Here is a 25075-nt window from a genome sequence, read left to right as displayed (position 1 = left end):
ATTGATGATAGCACTGTCTTTACAAACCTTTTGATTCGTTTATTTGGTTTAGTATTTCTGGTTTTGCTTCTAAACTTGAACTTTTTAAGTAGAATTATATGGATTTGTTGCTGTGGTACCAATAATTCCTTGTTCATGAAAGATTCAGCAGTATAGCTGGCTTCCGTGCTAGTATAGTCACTCTTGAATATGTAAAATTGTCTCTGCATGAGAAACAGGTATTATACAGGAATATTGGTTAAAAGGGTTTTTTTCTTATGTAGATGGGAGTGGTCTTAATAGAGTTGCACTGAGAAAAGAAGCCTCTGATTGTGGCTCTGCAGTCTTAGTAAGTTCATTAACCATGGCAAGGGGAGGAGAGGAGCACAGGGCAAAAAAAGCACAGGTAATTAATACGTTAAATTCTCTGTATTCAGCAAGAATGTAAAAGGGTGTTATACTTAGAATATTGAAGATAATGTGTTTCAAGATAAGATACGCATTTTTCTTAATTTTTGGCATAACTTCAAAAATATGTATCCTGGGTAAACATGCAAAAAAATCAAACTCATCTAAATCAAGATGGTTGGGGTAAGGGGCAGAGGAGAGCAGTCTAAAACCTGTTTACTAGAAATAGCCATTCTTTGGCTTTTACATACATCATTATTCTCTAAAGTAAGTCCTGGTTCAACTCTTTAAGTGGCATTTAGGCATTAAAAACTAGAAATAAATTGATTGTAATGCTTATATTTATTTACTAACTGTCCTGTTACACTGTTCTCCAGGACTTACTTTTTATAACTTCAAGAGTTCTTAATAAATCTTAAACAACATTCACTGGAACTGCTAATGATGCTGAAGTTACTTCTCTTCTTGCTTTGGCTGAACTTTGTTGTTCTTTTACTTCTTTAATCCATAAAATATCCAATCTTAAGTCGTCAGTATAGACAGTCATGAAAGGATTGGTATTGATTGGATCAGTTGATGAGTGGGTATAAAGGCCATGTGTGTAAAGTAGGATTGGACTGGGACTTACACCTCTTGACAGCCTGTCAAGCAGCTGGACAGGTTGAATAATATATTGTAGTCTGTGGAGAGGGACTTCATGTCTTCTGTCTTCAGTAAATGCTAAAGTTCTCAGTAAAATAGGGTATCTTAAGTCAGTTGCTTTTAATATATTGATAGTGATACACCAGAAGCTTGCAATTTCACAGTATTTAAAGTTTTTGAAATCTGAGTCAGCACTGTCATATTTTTCCTGTGGAATTATAAAAGTGTTATTCACTAAAATGAATACTTTTGAGGGATCAATTTTTTAATGTAAATCTCTGGACAAAGTTGTTGAAGCTTAAGCTAATTGACAAACCTACAACTTCAAAGGAAAATTATTTTCTTCAGGAAGTTTTGACCCTTTTTTGTTGGTCAGCTCTCATCATATGGTTTTTGAATTCTAAGTTTAAAAAGTAGCTATATGTGCCATTGATCTGTAAGTACACCTTTCTCTTTCTTAATGCTTTTAAGCTCAGAAGTCAATACATGTAAATTTTATTCTGAATGTTATGACTTCAGTTCTTAGTTGATTGTTTGATCACGTGGCAAATGTAATTTCAAAGGACATTAGGCAGTAAACTGTTCCTTACATTGACTTAACATCTGTATAATTAATTGATTTACCAGGGAATTACTAATCTGCAGTGAAAATACTGCATTACTAATAGGAGGTGAAGGAAGTTGTATCAATTTACTTTATGATGATGTCACTGGAAAGGTTTTTGTGAGACTGTTGGAAATATATAAAAATTTGGAGCAATATTTAGTATACATCAGTACACTTGCAAATATTGCTCTATTATAGAGATTGACAACAAAAAGGCATAGAATGCAGTAAAATTTTAAAGTGACTTCTTAAATATATCCTTAATTCATGTGAAATAAGCAGAATAGTTCATGGAGTATCTTTGAAGAAGTGTTTTGATGTAACTTCTGATCAGTGTTCAGAATTTACTTTCTAAATTGCCATGGCTAAGTAAGAGTGCATGTGTTGCAGTGATACTTATTTGCTTTGTGAAGGTATTACTTAGGATACAGCCTCATGTTTTTGTCTGCAGCTATTAATAATTTCAGTAATGCAACTGTATTTTCATTTAAATTTGTGTAATAAAATTTTATAATGGACTCTTTTTATTTTGGAATGGCCAGTTATTGTCTTTTGAGGAGAACATAGCTAGCTGTTGGTCTCAGTAGCTACGACTATAAAGATTTTATATGTTCACAACTTTTGGCAAGCTTAGGAAGAATTTTATTTCACAAAGGGTAAAGGCTTAAGGAAACTGAAAAACCTATGGAGGTATTATTGCTACTACTGTAGCTCAAGTTAAAGCCAATCTGTTCATGTCTTAAACAGCAAATTTTATTGTTGTTCAAAGCCCTTGAAAAACACATTGATGCATTTAAACTGAGCAATTTACAGTCAAAATGACAGATTTTCTTCTTTGCTGCACCATTTGTCTGGTTTTATCAATGAGTATTTATGGATGACTCTAACAGGTTAATTACAGGACAGCCTTCATGGACTAGGCAGCAGACAAGACAACAGTCATGGTGATTCTTGGCTGTAACTGTGCAGTGGGACGAAGCTATTAGCAGCAAATTTACAAGCTATGAGGCTTAGAATAATAGATTATATTAATAGTGTGTATTAGAGGACAGAAAAATCAAGCAAATGCCCTACTATACATAAAACTTCAGAAGAGACAGAGGGCCTTTTCTTTCAGGATAGGAATTTTCTGTATTAGAGGTATATGAAGCAGAGAATTTTTAAAAAACTCCCAAGAAGTCATAACCAACTGACAAAAACCCCATTTTTACAAAGACAACTGCAAATGCAGAAATGCATGTAAGTTGCATAGTAATAAATTTCATACAACAAAAATTGTTTTGTATATGTGGCAAATCCACTTGTTAGTCCTGGTGTTTGGAAATTCTTCTGTTTCTTTAGATGTTTAATTTTGAATGGAGGGAAGATAAAAAAATTATAGTCTGGTAGAAATACTGTGGATTTTTTCTTTTACTTTATTCCCCTACCTTAAAGTTCTTGCAGTTTTTACGAGTGGTCGGCACAGTAAAAATGACTGACATAAATGTTAAGAATACAGAATTTGATCAGAAGTAAATGCTGACAGCAAGAGGGCAGTTAAGTTGAATAACAGAGTTATTTCTGAGTAGTGTGTCATTTCTGTGTATTTTTAGAGTTCATTCAAGCCCTCACTCTAAGCTTATGGAAAAATTACTTAAATTGAAAATTGCAAATCAAATTTCATTTGCAAATCTGCTCAGTGCTAGGCCCTTAAACACTATGTTTGCCATTACGGAATTGGTCTGATTTTAAGTATTAGACCCTGAGCTTTCAATAATTAAGTAATGCTAAAGTAAAATATTGGTGAGGGTAAAAATTATGTGTTACATAACACTGACATTGAAAGACAGACTATCTATAGCTCTTTACATTAATTTTCTACATTACATTAGTAAATTGATGCTTGTAAAGGAATTTATGAATATCTGAGTAGATCTCATATCACTCACTTAGATGGGAATGGAGCCATGTAGCAGTGTAGCACAGCTTTCACTGTCCTTGTAGGCAGATGGCATAATTTGTATAGGAGAGGTGGAGTATGAGGTGAGAGGAAGAGGAACACGGGGCTCAGAGGTGTGGTTCTGTGTCTATGCAGTGGCTCAGTGTCATAAGGGCATAGCTGCTGGTGGCACGGTGGGTGTGGAAACTGATCCTGGAGCCAGTTCCTGGTTCATTTCCTTTTCCATTACTAGGATAACAGGATGTGCTGTGTCCCTCAGGTTTGCAGGTGATACCAAATTGGAGGGGAGGGAGGTAGGACTTTCAATAACGTGGCTCTAGGTGTGGGAATGGGGCAACAGAAGGGGACTTCTGATGTTTGACCAGGACAAGCATGAAATCCTGCACCTGGGCTGGAATAATCCACTGCCTGGGGTGGAGGGCTGCCTGTCAAGTCTGGAGAGGAGAGGAAAAAAATCACCATAAGAAAGTGAAGTTCTTAATTTGGTTTACTATCTTTTGCAATTAAGTAACCTCACTGAATGATAATGTTTGTGCGACTTTGAGCAGAGGTTTGACTAGGTGACCTTGAGAGGTCAGATTCACTTTTGTGATCCTGAATTGTATAAATGAGCAGGCAGCTATGAAGGAACTCTGGCATGTTTTGGCAAAGTAATTCCAGTCTGTTGTGAAATCAGGAATGTTTTGGTAATCTGAGTGCTGTGTACAGGCTTCATAGAGTTCCATGATGGAATTGGTACAAATAGCATAAACATTTCTGCAGAAAGAGCAAAGTATTAGATTCAGATTAAATCTCTGTCAGCAAGCTGGATGCTTTCTAAGACTGTCGCATCCAAGTGGACATTTTTTTCCTGAAGATTGAGTTTGAATATCTCTGTTAGTCCTGAATTGACTTTTCTTTGAATGACAAGTACAATAAATAAGAACTAGGATGCTGGTAAATGCAAGACATCTAGTGAGACATGAAAGGTTCTATTAAAAAAAAAAAAAAACTAACTTGGTTTTTTACTTGCTCCTTAAAAGTATTGCCAAAAGTATCTCTGTTCAATCATAAATTATTCGGTTATCTTTTCCAGAATTTGGCAGTGTACTATGGCAAGATTGGAACAGTGTTATGCTGTGAAAGAAATTGTGTTTGATTTTAATTGTCCAGTGTAATTTCCCTTGTGAGAATATCCCAGTCAAGTTTTATTTATTAAAGTTGGTATTTGAATATTTGCTTTTCAGTGGTGGATGTTACATGTTAGTTCTGGAACTGTTGGATGGACATGGTTTTATTTGGTGTGTTTCTGTATCCTGTTGTAGAATGGGTGGACCTGATGTGTTCTGCTTTAGATTAAGTGTGGCAAAAGATATGTGAAAGTGAATACAAATTACCCATTTTCTCAAGGTTTAGGCAATATGTATGCTGAGCTTTCTCAACAGATTACGGTAGATACAAGAAGCAGCCTCATTTAGGGTCTTCCGTTTTAAACAAATCAGAATAATTATTTTCATCTGGTCTGGTTTGAACCTTCTAGTCTCTGGCTGGAAGAAATTCAATGTGTTTTCCATTTCAAGTGTGTTTCCAGAGTTTCTTGTGAAACTTGTAGCATGGTATATGTGATCCACTCTATTACCTTCAATGCACTCCAAAGGACTGAAAAAAGTCGGTCACGAGATGATAAAATGTCATGAGACAAAAAAGCTGTAACGTCAGATTTCATTTTTCAGGTTGTACATGTCTTTTGATCTGTTTGTGTTTACAGTTCATAAATTCAAATATATAGTTTTAGAAGACCTGCTGATATTTTTTGTGGGTTTTTTCACATTTTAACAATCTTGCCAGGTACCAAGTTTGCCTTAGTGTATGCTGGTCTGCACCTCAATTTCTACTTTAGGAAAGCTGAAAATCCTTAAGAAGGGTTACGTGCAGGGAGATGTAATGAGCAGTTCATCCACTGTAAAATACACCCCTCTTGTTGCATTTTGCATGAATGTATAATGACAATAGTAGGAACAAACCTTCAAGATGTTATAGTGTTTCTTGTAGTATCAGTTCTGTGTTCAGACTGTTGGAAAGTTTTCAGCATTTCTTCATATCCAGACTCTGTTCTTATGGCCTTTTTCTTTTTTCTTTTCTTTTTTTTTTTTTTTTTTTTTACCCCTCCCCTCTTTAAAGTGTTTCTACTGTATTTCTCCTAGTTTGGAGAATTATCTGTCCTCCAGATGCTAATATGGTGTAGGACTTTTTTGCACTATTGTAACAGTGAATTTTTTTTCTCCTGATATATGGAGGAGCTTTTTAAATGTGACTGCAGTACTACTAATGTTCTCTGTAGAGCCACCCACCTAGGCAGCAGGCAGCTCCATCCATTATAGATCTTGTACCAACATGCTCAGCATGGCTGGAAACTAAGGGGGCATGTCTGGTGTCTCAAGGTCAAACTGCTGAGTGTCCTAGATAGTGAAACTACTTTAAATATTTGAGATTATAGATCTCTCTGATCCAGACTTCTTAAATGCTTCATGCCTGTTCTTTGGGCATTTTTTTCTCCTTTCACAGTCTTTCAAACTGTTGCATTTATCTGCTTCAGAATATCTTTAGTGTTAACCTTTTGAATGTAGGAGAAATCCGGATCTGAGGAGCAACTCTTCTTTTTTCCTTCCACCTGTTTTTAATTTGGCTATAAATATAAATGTATTACTAATGCACAAAATCTGCAAAAGAGAATAATTGGATTTTCCCCTCTCAAGGGCTGTTATTAGTGTACTGTGTCTAGGAACACTATGGATATTGCTTTAAAAAAAGTATACTTCCTTCAGTGTAAATTTCCTTTACCTTATCCTTTGTGTATTGTCAACTCATTTATACTTTCACTGGCTGTTTTCTGGTAGGAAATTGGTCCAATACAGTCAGGCGAAACACATAGTTTCAAATAATTCATACTTATCCACTTGGGCAGATAAAATCCTATTATTCAGATACTTCAAAACAAAACAAAAAAAAAATCAAGCAGTAGTGCTTTTAACAGTAATGGGTTTATTTCTGGCTTCATGGCACTTTTTGTTTCAGATTGGGGTATTTTGACAATTGTTACTTGATAGAGCAAAATTGGAATATACATCTGTAGTAGTAGCTTCTATTGTTAGCATTTACAGATGGTGGACAAAATTAGTTCAGTCCACATAGGCTTGTTGAATAACACTTCAGTATTGACCTGGAGCCCAAAATAAAACTTTAAAATGTTTCCAAACTGAAATTGATTTTCTGTTTTGGCTTTATATCCCATTTCAGCTGTACCTCTAGGTAACTCCCCACTGATACATTTCTGGGGTGTTTATTGGTTTGGGGATGTGTGTGTTTCAATTTCTTCATAGCTTTAAGTGGTTGAAGTCTGACAGACTTTTTTAGTTGCTTATATTGAGATTTAGATGTTTTCATACCACGTGTATGTGAAGGGTTCTGTAGAATTCTCTCGGACAGTCTGAGTTACAAGTGTATGGAATAATTTGCCCGCTGCTGTTCTGACTGAGACCATTGCATAGCAAAAGCTGGGGATTTTGTCTTGAATGGCTGTAATAGTCCTTTCTTACATCTGCTCGTGGAAAGTATTTTTTTTTTAGTAGCAGTCTCATCTGCTATATTTTTGGTCATTGATTCGAGCAAAATCAAGAAAAACAGTTTTCTAAGTAACTTTAAAAGCTGCAGTAAACCCTCTACCCTGTTATAACAGGATTCTCTTAGAATGTAGGATCTTAAAAGTTGTTGACCAGAACCTGAAGCCTCTCAAGTTTTCTGAGCAAGCTTAGAAATGAAGCGCTATTTGTTAAATACCATGGTCCTTGTACGAGTTACTGAGTAACAAAGTCAGGCTTTAATTTTCCAGAACCTCTTCCTGCCTCTCAGGACACTTGCTGTGAAGTTCAAACATTGTTTTCAGGCTGGTGAGGTAATTCCTAGTGTACTCTCTGCTAAGGATGCACATCTGTTAACTTGCACGGGAATAATGCCAAATTCCACTTAAGTTGACAAGTACTTTTGTGGTATTGATTTTTATTGGTTCCTCACAGCTTCAGGTGCTGAAGTGACAAGAATGTGATAAAAGGACAACCCACACATGTATTCACTGTGGTCTGTGTCTTGAGCCTTGATTTCTAAGCTAAATTGAAGTGAGATTTTCTGCAGTGTGCATACATGCTTGCAAGGTGATTTTAAAGCTGTTCAGAAAAGTCTGTGTAGAATGCTGCCTTCCTTTTAAGGAAAGGAGAGCCAAGAAGATTGAAGGTGTAAGTGATCTAGACAAATAGAGTGAACTGAAATTCTCAGTCACCAAATATGCCCAATTAAGAGATGAGGCTCTATCATGCCAGGACAAGGTGAACTACAAATATAAAATGCTCTAGGTCGGGATCAGCTGGAGCTCTATTCTAATTGAGAAGTCCCTGATGAAACTTCTGGTGTCTGTGTTGTGAGAAATTCATCATTCTTCCCTGGGACCTGGCTGGAATATCTATTATCTTCTCTACAGTGGCCCTGCTTTGGTAGATTGCCTGAGCGCCATGCTGTCCTCTCAACTAGTTTTAACTAAAAACATACACACAATAAATCTGGTGGTTTTGACTAGAAATACCTTGAGTCCTCAAATGCAGCTGACTGTGCGCAGGAAAAAGGAGGTGGGAAAAGTTTGAAAGTTGGCTGCTTTGCAATATAAAGTAGTAAAAGGCAATTCAAACAAAACCTGGAAGTTCAGTCATCATTCTGGAAGTGAAAATGTGTTTAATAAGATTCCTTTGCAGATATTTGCAGTTAAGCAGAAGCTTTCTCTCTGGTGACAAAATGAAGTCTGCCATTCTTGCCACTGTTACCTACATTTGTTTATATAACTGCCACTATGAAAAGCAGTTGCTTTTATATAGGTAACTTAAGCTATATTGCTGTAGTATTTGAAGAATAATTTAAGCAAGTTATTAATTTAAAACTGAAAAATTTCTATATTTATAGCTTTAAAATTTTGATAGAAACACAGGATGAATCTTCTGCAATCGATATGGATGATGGGGGGGGGTTCAGGTGTTTGAATAGTTATAAAATCTTTTTGAGGACAAGTATTTACACGGTTCTGTGAAAAATAAATATTTCCGGGGGGAAACCAAAGGCAAGGCATTCTGCCTCTAAGCAGCAGTTTTTTATTAATACAGTCATGTTGTAAGACTCTCATTTCAGGCTTATAAACTTCATGGTGTCATACACATGAACAAAAAAAGTGTTTTTTTTTATTGCAACTCAAGGGAATAGTTTATTTTTTTTTTTTCCATTTAAAGTCACCAGGACATTTTTTTGTCTAGTTCTTTATCTTGGGAAGATACAGCACATATCTTAACCTGAATTTTCAGATTAACCAATTTTTTTAGTACTTGATTTTTCTTTTACTAGTCAACAGATAAGGATAACTTGCATGTAGAAAGAAAATTTATTATTTACATAAAACTTTATTTCAAACAATGTATGAATATACATTAATTAAGAGAAAGGCATTTCTTACATTTTTATCGTGAAGCATAAGGCTGGCAACTTGTTATGGGCAGTGATGCAGTAGAGCTGATTTAAGCAGACAGATGATGCATATTGTTATCTGAACTCCTGGGGAGGGCTGTGGGAAAACCAGTATGTGTTTAGACTTAGGAGTAGTTTGCCTCTTTTGTATCTGAAAGCTTCTCTTTCTTCCGGTTTCATGTCAAAACATTATGCTGTGCCTGAAGAAACAGAAGGAATTAATGTTTGGTTACACTGCTGTGTATTTAGGGCCATTTACATCCTCATGTCCTATTTGGCAAGTGGAGAAGGTGGGACTGTGCTGCTTGTCCCTGCTTTCAGCTCCTTAGATCCCAGATGGTGAGAAAGCAGCACTGTCAAATGAAGGAAAGAGGAAATATGGGCAAAAATAGGAGATGCCATTCTGAGAAGTCAGGCCTCACCTTATGAACATTTTGACACCTGCAAGACTTGACCAGCAAGCGGGAATTTAAACATGCCCCAGTTTTAGCTGGTTTTCTTTATCTTCTGTGAGGCTAGCTCTCTTTTGCTGCAAACATATCCTTTCTTTTCTCTGTACCTAAAAAAAAATTAATCCTGGAAGTGGCAACATAAGTCTAAATTAATTTTGCCACAGTCTTCTCAGAGCATCCCTTTTTATTATATATGGATCGTTGAGGTCTAAGAAGTGTGTCAGGTGTGCAAGAGGTAATCCCACTGGACAATCGCAGTGGGAAGGCTCAAAGTTCTAGCATTAATTCAGACTGCAAACTAAATCAGTATTAGTTGAACCTGTTCTGAGAAAACCTGAAACACTACAAGTTTTGGTGCTCAGACTCAGAGCTGGAATTGATAGGTAGCAAAGCTCACAACTGTCAAGTAAAGCAGACTGGAAGCAGCTTTCCTAAAACTCACATGGTATACTAAGACAGTTTCATGTATATCTGGATCTTACTTCTCATGACCTAAATAAGTCAAGAATGCACCTGTTTGCTCCATCTTAATTGTCACCTTAATTTTTCTGATTGTTGGAAAGTTATTGTAGGAAAATCTGGAAGTTTCTTGCCAGGACCATACCTTGGGGACCATGTGACCTGAACAGTAGTAGCTTGAACTACCTTGTAGCCTTGCAGAACAGAGTAATACAAGGGTTAAGGGGATGTGTGAGTGTCCTTTCCCCTGCCTAGTCTTCATTTCCTTGCTTTGGGAAGAAAACAGAGAGGGTAAGATTTTGAAATGGGGGGAAAACAATTGTAAGGTTGTCTTAGTGACAGGAAGAAGACCTTCTTATGCCAAGGGAATAGAGATAGATTATCTTTTCTTGCCTTTTGCTTTGGAGTTATATAGGTAAGAATAGCAAATGGGGGCCAGCCCTCATTGATAACTTAATGTCTTTTCTTTGAGCCTTTGTACTTTGGCATTTGAAAGAAAATCCAATAAATATTTCTTTCTCATACTTCTGGGGCATTTTTACAAGTTAATTGTGTTTTGTCGTCTGAGACAACATTGCAGATTAAGTAGCAGCTGGACAAACATAACAGAAAAGTCATCAACCTCACAGTGTCTTCCATCATAAATTGCAGTAGCTGATTTCTCACACATTTTCTTGCTTCACTGATAGCTGTATGTTGCTTAAAAAGAAAAAACTTGTTTCCATCTATGACATGTAGAAATGCCCTATGAACCGACCATTTATTTATGGGTTCCAAATAAATGTATTTTGTCCACACTGTTATAGCTTGTTATTTTGAAGGCTTAGTGTTACAGTTTTTAAAAAGGCAAAGCAAACAAAAAACCCACTTAAAATTGAAGCATAACTTAAATATTGGCTTTTATTAAGATAGGTGATGATTATGTAAGATCTTAGCAAAAATGCCTAAATGATTTGTCAGAGAGGGAATGTGTCTAGGTATATGTAATTGCTTCCACTTTTTTTCAGTTTTTCAGAAAATACTTTTTACGTGTCTGCAAGATAACTCCCACTCAGTGGCTGGTGAAATGCTCTAGTTTTTTAGGCAGTATAACGAGCAGCTAGTGAGGATGGTTTCCCTGGCTGCCAAAGGGTTTCTCAGAGTTACAGTGACTGCCATATTACTGTCAAGCTGTCATGGACTTCTAAAGCATGTTTGGTGGGTTCGTGAGTAGCTGGTTTTTTGAATGCTATAGAAATGCTAGCTGTTTCCTAAAATACTAAGACTTGAAAGGTGAAATGCAGCTAGATCTGTTTGACTGTGCACAGTAATCATGACTGAGATGTAGAGGAGGAGCTGCTGTTTTCCCAAGAGGATGGCACCATTTAGCTTAAGACTGAATTTCTGCCTCAGGTGATGACATACCCAAGGTCCTTGTAAGTTCCTCCATGGGGGAGTAGCCCTCTTGGCCTTTTCCAGAGTTATGTGGTGGTGGATGATACAGAAACAATCATCTAATCAAGATGCTTTTATAGTTTATCATTAATAGGCATTTTTGGGAGGTGATGAAGTTTGGAAATGTAATGTGAATCTTTCACTGCAGTACAGAGCACTGATGGCTCCAAATGAAGACAAAGCTGCTGTTTATTGATTGTTAAAAGTGCTATATAGAGGAGTTTGGGGAAGTAGATTTTGGATATGTCAAACGAACAAGTTTCTGGAGATGCTGAGATTAGACATTTAGTGTTTAAATATCATGTGTAAAATTTTATATTCTCACCTTGAAAGATTAATGTCCCCTGTTTTCAAGAGCACTTGCATGTATGTCATGTATAAGCCTCCAGAACAATAGGAAGTTTGCTGTATTAAAGGTTAAGGCTATACATTTCGTGATTGGTTATCCATGAGACTCTTGAGGGAGAAAAATGTCTAGTGCTTCCTGGTGTCAAACTCTTTAGTTTGCAGAGCTGCTGGTATTATAAAATTATATGTGTGACTTACATGTAGTATGCACAATTTTTTCTTTTTAATACATAACTCATTTAGCTTTAGATCATTGCCCATTTTGCATGGAAAGAGAATAATCCACAGGCCATAAAAGTTGAGCCGCTGTTCAATAGCCTTCAATTAGTACTGATTTGTAGAAGATATGTGAAACTTGGTCTAGTAGAATGCTGTAAAGTGTTTAAATACATACAAAGAGTAAATTTAGGGAAAATGAGCGCATAAACCTGTACAGTTTGTGAGTTTGTTTCGCACTCCCTACTGTGTGGGTTTGAAGTAGAAACAGAACCTGTATATGCCCTATAGGTATGGATAGGTTTCCTGACACCCCTGCATTATTGGGATTGTTGTATTTGGATGCCTGGGCCATGGAGCAAGCAATGAGTCTTTAATACTAATCTCACTTCTTAGTAATAGCCTTCAGTAATAGTAATAGTCTTCAGTAGTTGGTCTAGTCTTATTTTGCTGCTGCCTTTCTGATACTACATTGATCTTCTGTGTACCATTTGATGTAAGATTCTAAACCACCTACTTCAACATGCACCACTTCGGCTTGCAGTGCTTCCAGTGTCAGTGAGATTTCCGACAGTTTGTTTCCTACATTCTTGTCAATAGACTGATCAATATACTGAGTCCAGCTGTGCTTCCTATTCCAAGGTAGCTTAAAAACAATTATCTTAAAAACAATTATCTCCCTTGTGGAATGCTAGTATCTTTTTTTTTTTTTTTTTTTTTTTTTCCCTACTAAAATTTCCTTGGAATGAATTTTCTGTTTATCAAGTTTAGTTCACATTAGGGTGTTTGGACTTTCACAGACACACTCAGAACTGAAAACATCTAAATCTGAGATACTGAAAAGAGCTTTTCATATTAATCTGCTTTTGCTAATGTATTCCAAAGTGCATTTAACAACAAGACACTGATCTGTGCGTTTTAAATTTTCATCCTAAGAACCAATATTAGCTTTTTAACTTCATGGTATGATAAGGTATTACAGCAGTATTTACTTAGTGTTTAACTGTGTCTCTGGGTGCAGAAGTGCATGCTGCATGCCTTTTCAGAGTGGGAAGCCTGTTACTTTTCCTGGTTGTCTGGGCAAAGAGAGTGCACAAAAATAAGCAATCTTGCTGTTTAAGTCTTGATTATTTTAGATGCTCTCTTTGACTGCCAGCATCTAAAAGCAGAGAAAAGCAACTTTTCCAATAATACTCTTATTTGGTGGACCATATGGGTAAAATTATTTTTGGAAAGAGTTTAGGTAGGAAAAAAATAAATGACACACCAGCTTTAGTAGATTATGCAATACAGTGATTATACAAATTTTTTCTTCACAGAAAGTGGAAATGTGTTTGGGAGTGACTTAACATACAGCAACAGATAAGTGACATGTAAATGAAATACACATTGGACTACAGAAAGTATCTAAAGCTGCTTATAGAACTTCCATGGAGTTACACTGATTAAAAGAATATTTGTTTAGAGAAAACATCTAATGCAGGAAGTCAATTTTCCTGCTGTTGAAAAGTTAGCCTTATTAAGTACTCTTTGAAAACACAATTCTGACTTAATGATACACTGATTTGAGCATTGTATTGCCTTTTTTATTCTTTTCCAAAATCAGAGCAGTGGTTTTTAACATACATTTTTTTGTGAGTTTTAACATACATTTTGTTTGTAATAAGTAATATAATTCTTATTCATGGTTTTTGTTTGTGGTACCTAATATTTGGAAGGGAAGGTGTCAAACAAACTTTAGTTCCTTAATTCTTGTACCTGTGTTTTTCACTGACTGTTGTCTGACTTGGTGGATTTACAGTGCATATACCTATGTCTCTTGGCTGGCACTCAAATGTCACAAATGTTGGTGGTATTATACAAGCGTGACCTACATGTACCATGTTGTGAAAAGACTGGAAAAATACTTTGTTTTTTTCAATCAACAATGTAAAATTCAGTCTAAAGTAACAGGGTTTTTTAATAAGGTGCATATACTTACATGGTCATATGGTTGGGGTTTTGTTTTTCCTTCTCTGTTTTCCTAAATTGAGAAGATGAGAAAGAAATTGTTAATACTCAGTGATGAATATGAGAAACTTAAGCAAATTAGCATGGGGAAAAGAGAACAGTAAGGTAATTGATGGTGCACCTCTCCTGTGAGGAAAGTCTGAGAGATTTGGGTTTTATCGGCCTGAAGAACAGAATGCTTTGAAATGACCTAATTGCAGCCTTCCAGTACCTGAGAGCCTAGAAGAAATCTGGAGAAGGACTTCTTACAAGAGCATGTAGTGCTAGGACAAAGGGAAACAGCTTCACACTGAAAGAGAGTAGATTTAGGTTAGATATTAGGGGAAAAAAGGTCTTTACTGGGAGAGTGGTGATGCGTTGGAACAGGTTGCCCAGAAAGGTGGTCAGTGCCCTGTCACTGGAGATGTTTAGGACAAACTGGATGGGGCTCTGAGCAACCTGGTCTAGTGAGAGGTGTCCCTGACCATGGCAGGGAGATAGGAACTGGATGGTCTTTAAGTCCCTTAATACCAGGCCATTCTGTGATTCTGGGATTGTTAGAATGAAATGGACAGACCTTTGTTGTAGCACTGGGTTTTTTTACAGGATGTTGGTAACTTACATTGATAATGGCTAAAATACATCCAATTTTGAGTGCTAAACAGCTTGTTTGGCATCATACCACCATTCTGACAATGAGGAATATGCTTTTCAGTATGTTATCCTGGAAAGATAATGCATTCTGCTGTCAGAATCAGTGACATGTATTTGCTTTGTGGGACACTGTAGAAAATACACCAGCAAAACAGCTACTGATAAGTGAAGTAAACAGCATGTTCTTGAATCACAAAACCCATTTTAGTTCTGTGTTTTTCTATATGTTCAGTGACAAACAAGAAACCAGCTCAAGCGTCTATTACAAAGGTGAAGCAGTTTGAAGGCTCCACGTCCTTTGTCAGGAGAACGCAGTGGATGCTCGAGCAGCTTCGCCAGGTCAACGGAATAGACCCTAATCGGGTGAGTTTGAAAAGTTTTCTAGAAAATGAAAATTGAGCTGTTATGTAACTGGTTTGTGAGCCAGGCATTCTTTCTATTTAAAAGGTATCTTTTGATCTTTTGAAATATAAGATGCAGGTTTAAGTGCAAATTGTCAAAAAAGAAACAGCTACATGGAATATGTGAAGTAAATTTTAATGGGAAACATGGGAGGAGGCTAAAACTCAGTCATGTGGATTTTTTTCTTCTTGTCTTTCCATACTTTCCTTACTGCTTTTTCTTTTCTTTGTAGAGAGCAGAGTAAGAGCCTTGTTTGCTTCAGCTTTAAGCCTCTTGGGGTCTACTTTGGCATGCAGCTGTGCTGTGAGATAGAGCAATAGGTAGAAGTACAGAGGAGGTTGCTGAGATTCAAGTTTGTGAAATCTTGTGAATCCTGCATTTTTTCTAGGACAGTCCTTTCCTCAGATATTTCTACATTCCTTATCTTATGCTAGCAAATGTGGTGGTGTCCTTTAGCTGCAAATGGCAAATGAACACTGATTTAAACAAAAAATTACCAAAAATAAAATAAAACAAATTAACCCTATATTGAATAGCTGTGGAATTATTCCTTTAATTTGGGCTGTGCAGCTCACCTTGATCTATCTCAAGATGAGGTTGTACAAATATGTCTTAGTTTTATGAATGCAATTCTCCAGTACTAAAGCAACGTAATTAGAAGTTAAAAATGTAGCTTATATTATGTGCTCACCAAGTGATTTTGTGTTCTTTATATAGCAAAATATTTTTGTGACTAGCTCCCTTGTTTCTTCAAAGTTGTGCTCTAATCAACCACATAAGCATCTTAACTGTGGTGCACCAAATTTTGTCAGTACCCAAGTCTTGGTTAGTACCTAAGTCCTTAGTACCAAGTCTAGTTATTACCTAAAGACTTGATACAAAAAAGAAGCCCTTAGCCACTACCCTATAAAATGCAAGGAGTGGAATTATATTTTCTGTGGGTAAAGGAACTATGAAAACAAGTGAAATTACAAAGAGATAAGGCATAAGAGTTTTAGGTCCTTTTACAGCATCTGCTATGCAGCTGTGTACATAACAGATGGAAAATCCTACCATGCTCTTAAGCTTAGAAATGTTTCCTTCAAACTCATCTCCCTGTGAATTCCTAGTGTCATCAACTGGAAAACAACATTTACTAGATTAGATTGCAAAATAATGGCTCACAAATATTAAATGTATAGCATGACTTCTTGCGTAAAATCATTTTATTTTGGCAGCTGAATCTGGTATTGAGCTGCACTGTGATTTGTTCGGGGAGTGGCCTTTTGCTCATGTTATCCTGAGTCCTTTGCAACACTTTATGAAAATGCATTAAATACAATAACTAGGACTTGTTATTTGCTTAGGACTTAGCTCATTTGTTTGGTTGAGCATGGAGAGCAGATCCACATCTTCTATAACATAGTGTGACCATAGATTTTGTGTTGAGAGACATAAATGCTTGCGTAATACAGAGGAAACAAATAACTATATATCTGAAGATAGCAATGGCTTCTTATGAGAATTTGGCTTTTAATTTTTTGATCTAAATCATATTTGTTTTCAGATATTTTTGTCATAGCTGACTATTCCTCATTAAAAATAACAGTAAAAAAACCTTCCTGCCTGTTTGGTCTTTTTCATTTAAAAATGTGCAGTAATACCACGGTGGTTATTAGTTGCATGACCTTTCTGCTTTTTGTAACACAGTACATTTTAAAAAATATCTTTCTCTAAATCGTTTTTAAAACAGTAATAATAACAGTCTTATTTTTTTTTTCTTCTAGGATTCCCCAGAATTTGATTTACTATTTGAAAATGCATTTGACCAATGGGTAGCAAACACAGCTTCAGAAAAATGCACATTCTTTCAGGTTCTACATCACACTTGTCAGCGATACCTTACAGACAAGAAGCCAGAATTTATCAACTGCCAATCTAAAATTATGGGAGGTAAGTGAATCAAAGCTTTGCAGTTGGACATGAAATCATTTGCATGTGATTTATTCTGTGTTCAGATAAGCTTGCAGCCTAATGACATCTTGAAATCATGGATCTGAACATGCTAACTTAGCAGTAAACTTCTAGGCTTCAGCATTGCTCCACCAAGCACCACTTCACACTCTTCTGTTACCTTAGCATTCCTTTTATTTCAGCTACTGAAACTGCTAACAGATACAGATAACTTCATCAATCAATAGTTTTCTTTTAGTGTCTTCTCAATCTAAGAAACAATGTACAATATTTCTTGTGTCTTCTCTTATTCTTTCATTTTCCACATGAGCAGAATTTGTTTTCTTCTTCGTGTGATGCTGAGGAAGGAGCTGCATTAGTGAGTGAAGATACACTCTACAATTTTTCTATTTCATATGCGAAGTCTCATGTTGGTTATCTGTTTCTCACTTCCATTGTTCCTGCAAATAAGTTGTTATTAATAAAGCACAACACATTTTGCCTTTGAACTTGTATTATTCTTCTAAGCTTGACCTGTCCAAAGTTGAGTTCCTGATTCAACTGACCCCAGTATTAACTTTATCCTAAACAAATGTCATCAGAGTGGAAAAAAATTGCCACTGAGGTCCATAAATATATGCTTAACTTCTACCTTTTCAACACACACTAGATTCTACCATGTCCCATGAAGCACACCCACATTCTCCCTTTCATAACTTCCTAGATCAAGTGGGAGTGTTCAGTAATCCTCTGATAGCAGATGGTGACCATTTCCATATTCCTTGTATGTCATTCTGACTGGGCACAAGTCTGGTCTGTGTATGTACACACACAGTGCTGCATACAGACATTGCATAGGAACTAATAAATCTGCTCATGGATACAGTGCTTCTGCTGTTCTTCACAGTATCAGCTTTTTCCTCACACTGGGTAATACACTCCCTGGGGGTAGGTTTAAATTTGACAGAACCTGTACAAACCATAAACAAAGTAATAGTTGACCCTAAATTTCAGTGACTTGCTGTGTGTCAGCCTCACTGAGCCAGCTGTTTGTATCAAAACCCATTTAGTCCAAAACCTGAAATACCAAGAAGTATTTTCTGGAATATATGTTGAAATATTTTGTCAAGCTCAAATTCATCCCGACCAGAGAAAGTAAGGTCCAAATGTAGCCAAGCAAGCCAAAGAACATAGACCTGAGGATATAGTTTGAACTATATTATGTCCAGTTGAGAATTTACAACTTGAGTTTTTTTGTTGTTGCTGTTATGTTGGTGTTTTTTGCTAGCTAGTCAAAGCAGTATATTCAAATCATACTTAAATCTTAAGTGTGGTCAGATTTCAAGGCTTGTCACTTCATCCCCTCAGCCAAGGCAGCATAACATTTAAAGTGATATTCTTGTGAACTTTCTGGGGATGTGAAATTAATACTTTCTTTTTGATGGTTTGACAGTTTAACTTCTAATACTCTACAAGTTTTTTAAAAAATAAATTATTAGAATATATATATGCACACACCCACATGGGTTTGTAAGTCATTATATAGATATGCCCATCTGTAATGGGCACGTACGTAATGTGTATCTTGTAGTTAATGCATATTTTCAAAAATAAAAAAAATTGCCACCAAAGAACAGTTTTTCCTAAGTGGAACTGAAGATGAAAGAACCTGAAGGGCTTGTTGACAAGCCTACTTATCTTATTGAACCTTGTTCCTTCCTGAAGGAAAAGTGTGAAGAAAGTGAAACTCGTGCTACTCCTGCAGGAAGTGCTTAGGAGCTTAGCTTTAAGTAAATATGGGTGTTCTGTGGAACTCCAGGCCTTCTTCATGGCCTTCCTCCTTTTACCTCCTTTCTCTCTCTCTCACACACACACTTCCCCCTGTAGACGAGGGCCCTGGCACTGACTCTCCTTCTGCAGAATCATTTTTGCCTCATTTTCATTTGCATGTCATTATAGTCTGCAGAGTTAAATAGGCTAGACTGTTTTCTGTAACTTGATTAATGACATCAGTACTTGCAGCAGTAATGAGAGCTGACTGAAGGTGTGGGTGCTAATTCTGAGAACAAAGAACAAATTCAAGTTTAGGCAGACTGTAACAAGATTCCTCCTACTAGTGTCATATACTAAATATTTCAGGTTTGTCTTTTGTTTAGAATTTAGGTGAGCCCTCTCTGTAGCTTACATGCATTCTGGATGTTATGGTGGAGAAGAAGGGCAGGTTTTGGGGATAGAGGGCTTTTTTTGACTGATTTTTCCCCTTGTGTAAATTTATAACATACATGTTCTGAAACTGGAATCTGTGTAATTTGGAGTATCTTTGTGTTGTATTATTTGGTGGCCATGATAATCAGGTTGTATTGCTTTTGCAAAGCAGAGTTGGAGGTGGCTGGTATGCAGAAATTTGATCCCTTAGAGGTTGTGTTCATTGGAACAGCTTGATTCTTGACATAGCATTAAACTGACATTGAGGATGCATTTGACTCTTGTTTCTGGATAGAGCCTTGAGGTACAGCGATTGAAGCTCTTTAGAGATTTACTCTGCCCGATAATAAAGAACAAACATTTGCTGCCACCTTTAGATGTATATTAGAAATGCATTTGGTTTTAAGCTTTGTCCTACCTCTATGCATTGGCATTTAACAATTGTCCTGCTGAATTAATCAAAATATTCTTGGAAGCCCAAAATGATGACATCTTTACCTTTGTGACCTTTTCTGTAGGACACCCTGCAGGAGTTATTAATGAATCACTATTTTTCCTCCAAGAATAAAATGCCAGTGTGAGAATGGTAATGAGTACTTTTTCCATACAGTATTACTCATCTTGGCTTACCACATTTGAGACCTGCTAAGCATATAGTGGTGTTTACCATACACAGCAAGATTAATGACTGACCAAAGGAGATGAACTAAAACTTGTGTTAGAAATTGCCTCGAGCATCCTGATGTAGTGGGTGGCATCACTGTCCTTGGTGGGGGTTTGGAAATAGATCATCTTTAAGGTCCCTTCCAACCCAGGCCTGTGATTCTGTGAATTAGGATGGGAAAAAAGACAATTGTTGCCCTCCCTCCTGTCAAATATGTGGTAGTTGGTTGTGTGTTTCAGTTGTCACCTGACATTGAAAAAAGTGTGTATTTGAACATACTACTCTTGCAGACATTCACATTTAAATTAATTCTGATAGAAATGAATTTGACCCCCAAAAAATCAAAAAACAAACAAACGAAAAACAACAACAACAAAGGTAAATTATCTGCAGTATCTATTATTTTGGTGTTTTGCTGTTTTGAATTGACCAACCAAATTTAGCAATGTTCCCATACAGAAACAAATTTTTTTTCATTTTATTTAGGTATTTCTTGCTAATGTATACCAAATACTCAGTTATTGTCATTTTAGAGATTAAAATATTATACATGTTTTCTGCTGCCAAAGACCATTTCAGATGCTTGCTTTTATGCCCTGCATATTCATGTCAATATTAGTTCTGCTTTGCAGTTGTACTTAACTATATGTATTTTAGTGATCTTAAACACATAAGACATGTATTGAGATTCGAATTAATAAGAATAGTCGAGATCTTTTTTGAGATAGAAATTTGGCATATAATCTGAGCTCTAAATTAAATTCTAAAAGGAGAAACTTGTAAGAAAAAAAAAGGTCCATTATGTTCTTGCAAAATCTGTAGGGATACATAAATTGAGAAGGGACATTTATCATTATAAAGGTTGGTTCCTTTTTCTGATCCGTATGACTCTGAGACAAAGTAGTGTAGAAAGCATTAAGCAACATATTTGCTTGACTTTCTGAAGACTGAAGGTCTAAGTGAGGCGTTGTCTTCAAGATTCAGAATATTGCTGTTTGCCATAGAAATGTGGTTCTTTTTCTTTTTCTTTTTTTTTTAATCTAGTTGTTAGGTTTTGAAGTTTACAGATCCAGACTGGGGTTCTGTGCTTTGTTATAGTTACTGATTCTGAAAGTGTCTGATTGGTTAGACTGTAATTTAGTATAAATCTTAATTTTAATTGAAAATACTGCTTACTTAAGTTAGAATTAATTTTATAAATGTATTACATTAGAATTTAAAGTTTTACTAGCCTAAATACATTTTTAGTTTGGAAAGCAGGTAAAGTTTGTGTTAATATGAAATTGATCCTAGTTAGGTATTTCCTTAATGTATAACTAATACACATTACACAGTAACAACCTGTCCTGGCATCAGTGCCAGTAATTAAGAACATTAGTGGGAGAAGATAAGATTTTCTGTAAGGAATTTGTGACCTGGTCATTCAGCCCTTAATCCTTGTTCTGTATATTTTCCAGAACTGCTAGAAATATAAAACATAATTGCTTTTCTGTTTCTTTCAAGCAAGGAAAAAAGCAGTCCTGAGTGACAGACAAATGAAATCTGTAAAAGGGAAAATTAATTCCTAATTTCAGTAATTTGCTTAAACTTTAATACTGTATTGATGTAGAAAGGCAGAGACATCATATGCTATGACGATGTTGAACCCTAGAAGAATCCCAAAGTGTGTGAATGTAGTTGGCTTAGAAAACTAAATAACAGCCTTTTTTTTCTTTTTTTTTTTTTTTTTTAATTTGAACATTTATTAGCACTAAGACCAGATCATGAAAAAAAAATTAAAGTATAAAGAAAATAAGAAAACCCTTAACTATGAAAATCCTACCTATGACAAGGAAAACTAGCCTGGCTCCATGTTGTGTTACAGGGAATGAACACTAGAGATCACATCCTCCAGCTATACAGTTAAGATGAAATACAGCTGCCTGGACTCATAAACTAATGATGATATTGATAAAAAGGTTGCAACATGCTTGAAATGCTCTCTGCTGGTAGCCAGTATTTGCTGTGCTTTCCTGTAGAAAGTTGATGATAAGTAAGCTGAAGGCTGATGTTTTTCTTCTTTACTCACTGACTGCTCTTAGCACACCTGAGTTATGACACACTGAGTTTGTCAGTCCTGGCAGCCCACCTCAAGGACTTCTTGAGGTGCTTCTTACCCAGAGGTAGAATTTATCTTGAATGTAATTTATGATCATAGTGGCAGAGCTGTCCGCTGCCAGTTTTACCCTGATTTCTATTACTGAGATATCTTTCACTGTTTCACCTCACCTAGCTTCATTAGTTTTGTGGTTTTGATAGGTTTTGAAAGTACAAGTCTGATTTATTTATACTCAGTATATTTATACTTACATAGATACATTTTTGCATGGTTAAAACATAGGCTTAGGTTTCAATATCTATTTTACAGCATTTTGGAATTCATCAGTTTTTGCCTAAAATGAGATGGATGACAGTTCTGTTTTGTGCTGCTGAGCATTACTTGATTGGTGAAAGCTATTTTCTGATCACCTTTGTGTGTAACCAAGCAAGACCAGACAGAGTTTTTTCATCCTATAGAAAACTTCATTTAATCTGGCTGACCTCTGATGTGAAAAGGTGATTGCCCATGTTCATAACGACTTCGGAGCTATTAGAAATGTAAAATAGAATTGCTTTTCTATTTCTTATAAAGAAGGGAAAAAAGCAGCCTTGGTTGATAGACACATTGGTAAAAGGGAAGAATCCACCTCCTGAATGGCTAGCTGTTTAAAAACATAAAATCTTCCTTTTCTGTTCCTGCAACCCGGTATTTCCTAGGTTTCCATGTTAGTTCACTGTTACTATTTAATGCAGCATTTTTCCCAGTCTGGAAAGTGAATGCAAGTGGTACATCAATAGTAATAACTATTCAAAATACCTCTCTGGAGCATGCTTTGTTGAATGAATCCAGATCCATTTCTCAATACTTCTGAGCTTCTTAGACCCTTGAGAATAAATTTTGCATAAATTCTCAGGTTACTTGAGTCCAGAAAACTCAAATGAAGCATTAAATAACAGTTTTTTCTTAATGGCATTGCTCTGAATATTTGACCTCATCTTGTTTGTAAAGCACACAGCCACTAGCTCGTTTGAAATAAGCAGACGTATATTGTGCTTGATGAATTGCTGCAGACTTATCCTTTCTTACCTTTTTGAATTTTAATTCTTTTCCAGTCTGTCAGAAAGGATCTGTCTAAAGAATCACTTCTTGATCTTCTGTATGAAAATCCTGTATACCATATTTTTCATTATCAGTCCCTATGAAAGTCATAAGGCAATGGCATTACTGTGTATCAAAACAAAGTCAGTAGGAAGTATGAATTAATTTGTACTTGTTGTCCAGCATTCTCTCCATTCCAAAACTCATTCTAAACTTAGTGCATTGTAATTCCTTATGACTAGCAGGAATTCATTAGTGTTGACATTTTCAGTCCTCTCAAGTTCTTCTGTTGACACAGGATCAATTCAGTATGTATAATGGCTCTCTTTCTACTTCGAAAGCATAGGTCATTTCTCTTCTGAAGCATTTTAGAATTTTCTTTATCTTTCACACTTCCCATATTGACATAAGAAGGTGGAAGACCTTGTTTAGATAGTCTTATTTACTAACATAAGAAACGCTGTTTTTTACTGCTGAACAATAACATACTCCATCTTTTCATCTCTTTCCTCCATTTCAGTTCTGTGTACATAATTTTTTTTTAAGTCTGTTGGCAATGCTGATGCTTAAAAGAGCCCATTCTAATTCTGTTTTCCTTCCTTCGATATTAAGTGTCATTCTATCCTATCTTGTTTATATGTATTCACATATAGCATCCACATTGGGATAGAATGTTAGTCTCTACTCTTCTTTGACTTCAAACAAAAAGCTTGTTTTTAGGTGTCTAGGATCTTTCATTTGGTCTCCAAATGAACATGTATATGAAAGCTTGTTCCTAACCCAGTTTTCTAAGCTCTTTAGATTTCTGACATTGAAGAGGTAGATATAAAATACAGAACTGTAGACCATCTGTCTAGGTAGCAGGGAAAAATGTCTCCCAGGCTACTTAAGCCACTTGAAAAATAACTCTCAGAATTTAGTTGCAAACTTGATATTTTGATATTCATGGATTAGCATTATTTTTTAATATAAAATATTAAGAAATAGGACACAGATGTGTAGTCTTGGTGATGTCTTAGGTCGAAGTGTTGGATTTTTCAGAATTACTTACAAAAGGGTTGTTTTAGAAGGCCCGCTGTGGCACGATAGTAATTTCCTAAATAGGTAATTTATTGATTTTTCTGTCTCTCTCTTCACAGTATTTAAACTTACTCATAAAATACAAAACAGGTTGAATGTACATCACCTTCACTCACTGTGGACTTTACTGCATTACATATTTTTATTCATTAAAATAATATATAGTTGATGGATCTGTGTAACATGTTCCCTCTCCACTTCCAGACCACTAACATCAAATGGTTTTTCCATGTTTGCTTTTATTTACATTTGGCAAAGATACAAAATTACTACCTTGGCCAGGTGCTAGTTTTGCTAATCAGTACATACCCTCAGTTTGCACACCTATATAAACACTATTCTTTCTGTTTCTTTCTCCCCTCCTTCCTTCTCCTTTAAGGCTGGTGCTAATGTGATGCTTTAAAACTGGTTATTGATTTGGTTAGGAAGGTACAGAGTGTAAAGTTCTCTACATTGTTAACTTAAGGCTGCCAGTTTGGAGAATCATTGCTGGAGGTTTTTAGTAGCATATGCTTTCACTTCAGACAAATTAAGGTCTTTCAGACTCCCTTATCCCCATTCTGGGACCATAGCAGACTTCTCTTCATTCACTGTGAACTTCAACTCACGGTTAGTTGGCTGTTGAGTACCTGGATACTGGGATTGCTCTACAAGGTTCATGCTTGATAGTAGTGCAAAAGTGAAGAAATTTTATTCTGTCAGTTTCTCATTTAGATGATTTTAACAAAGTTGTGATTAATAAAGCTCATGCAAACATGTCAAGCATAATTCAGCTTATAGCAGTCTGGAAATCAGAGCATCTACTGAGGTCCTCTGATAGCTGCACCCAGAAGAAGCTGTGAAGTATTGTTTGCAAGACCCTGTACTGCAGGCATTGCAGGAATCTGAAATATATGCACATTCTTCAGTCAGTCAATCCAGGAAAACCATGTACCTTTATTTTCATTTGTGG

General features: G+C 36.1%; 1 protein-coding gene across 2 annotated transcripts in view; it reads left to right on the top strand.

Moving 5' to 3' along the window:
* STXBP6 (syntaxin binding protein 6) overlaps nucleotides 1–25075 on the top strand; it is a 93271-nt gene that overhangs the window by 55400 nt on the left and 12796 nt on the right. For both annotated transcript variants that reach the window (XM_041484135.1, XM_041484136.1), the window contains 2 exons: nucleotides 14895–15025; nucleotides 16831–16996. In XM_041484135.1, the coding sequence (XP_041340069.1) occupies nucleotides 14895–15025; nucleotides 16831–16996 (297 nt within the window). The remainder of the gene's footprint in view (nucleotides 1–14894; nucleotides 15026–16830; nucleotides 16997–25075) is intronic.

Source organism: Pyrgilauda ruficollis, unplaced genomic scaffold, assembly GCF_017590135.1.
Source record: "Pyrgilauda ruficollis isolate IOZ18807 unplaced genomic scaffold, ASM1759013v1 scaffold63, whole genome shotgun sequence".
Classification (NCBI taxonomy): domain Eukaryota; kingdom Metazoa; phylum Chordata; class Aves; order Passeriformes; family Passeridae; genus Pyrgilauda; species Pyrgilauda ruficollis.
This window is presented reverse-complemented; position numbering and strand designations above follow the sequence as displayed.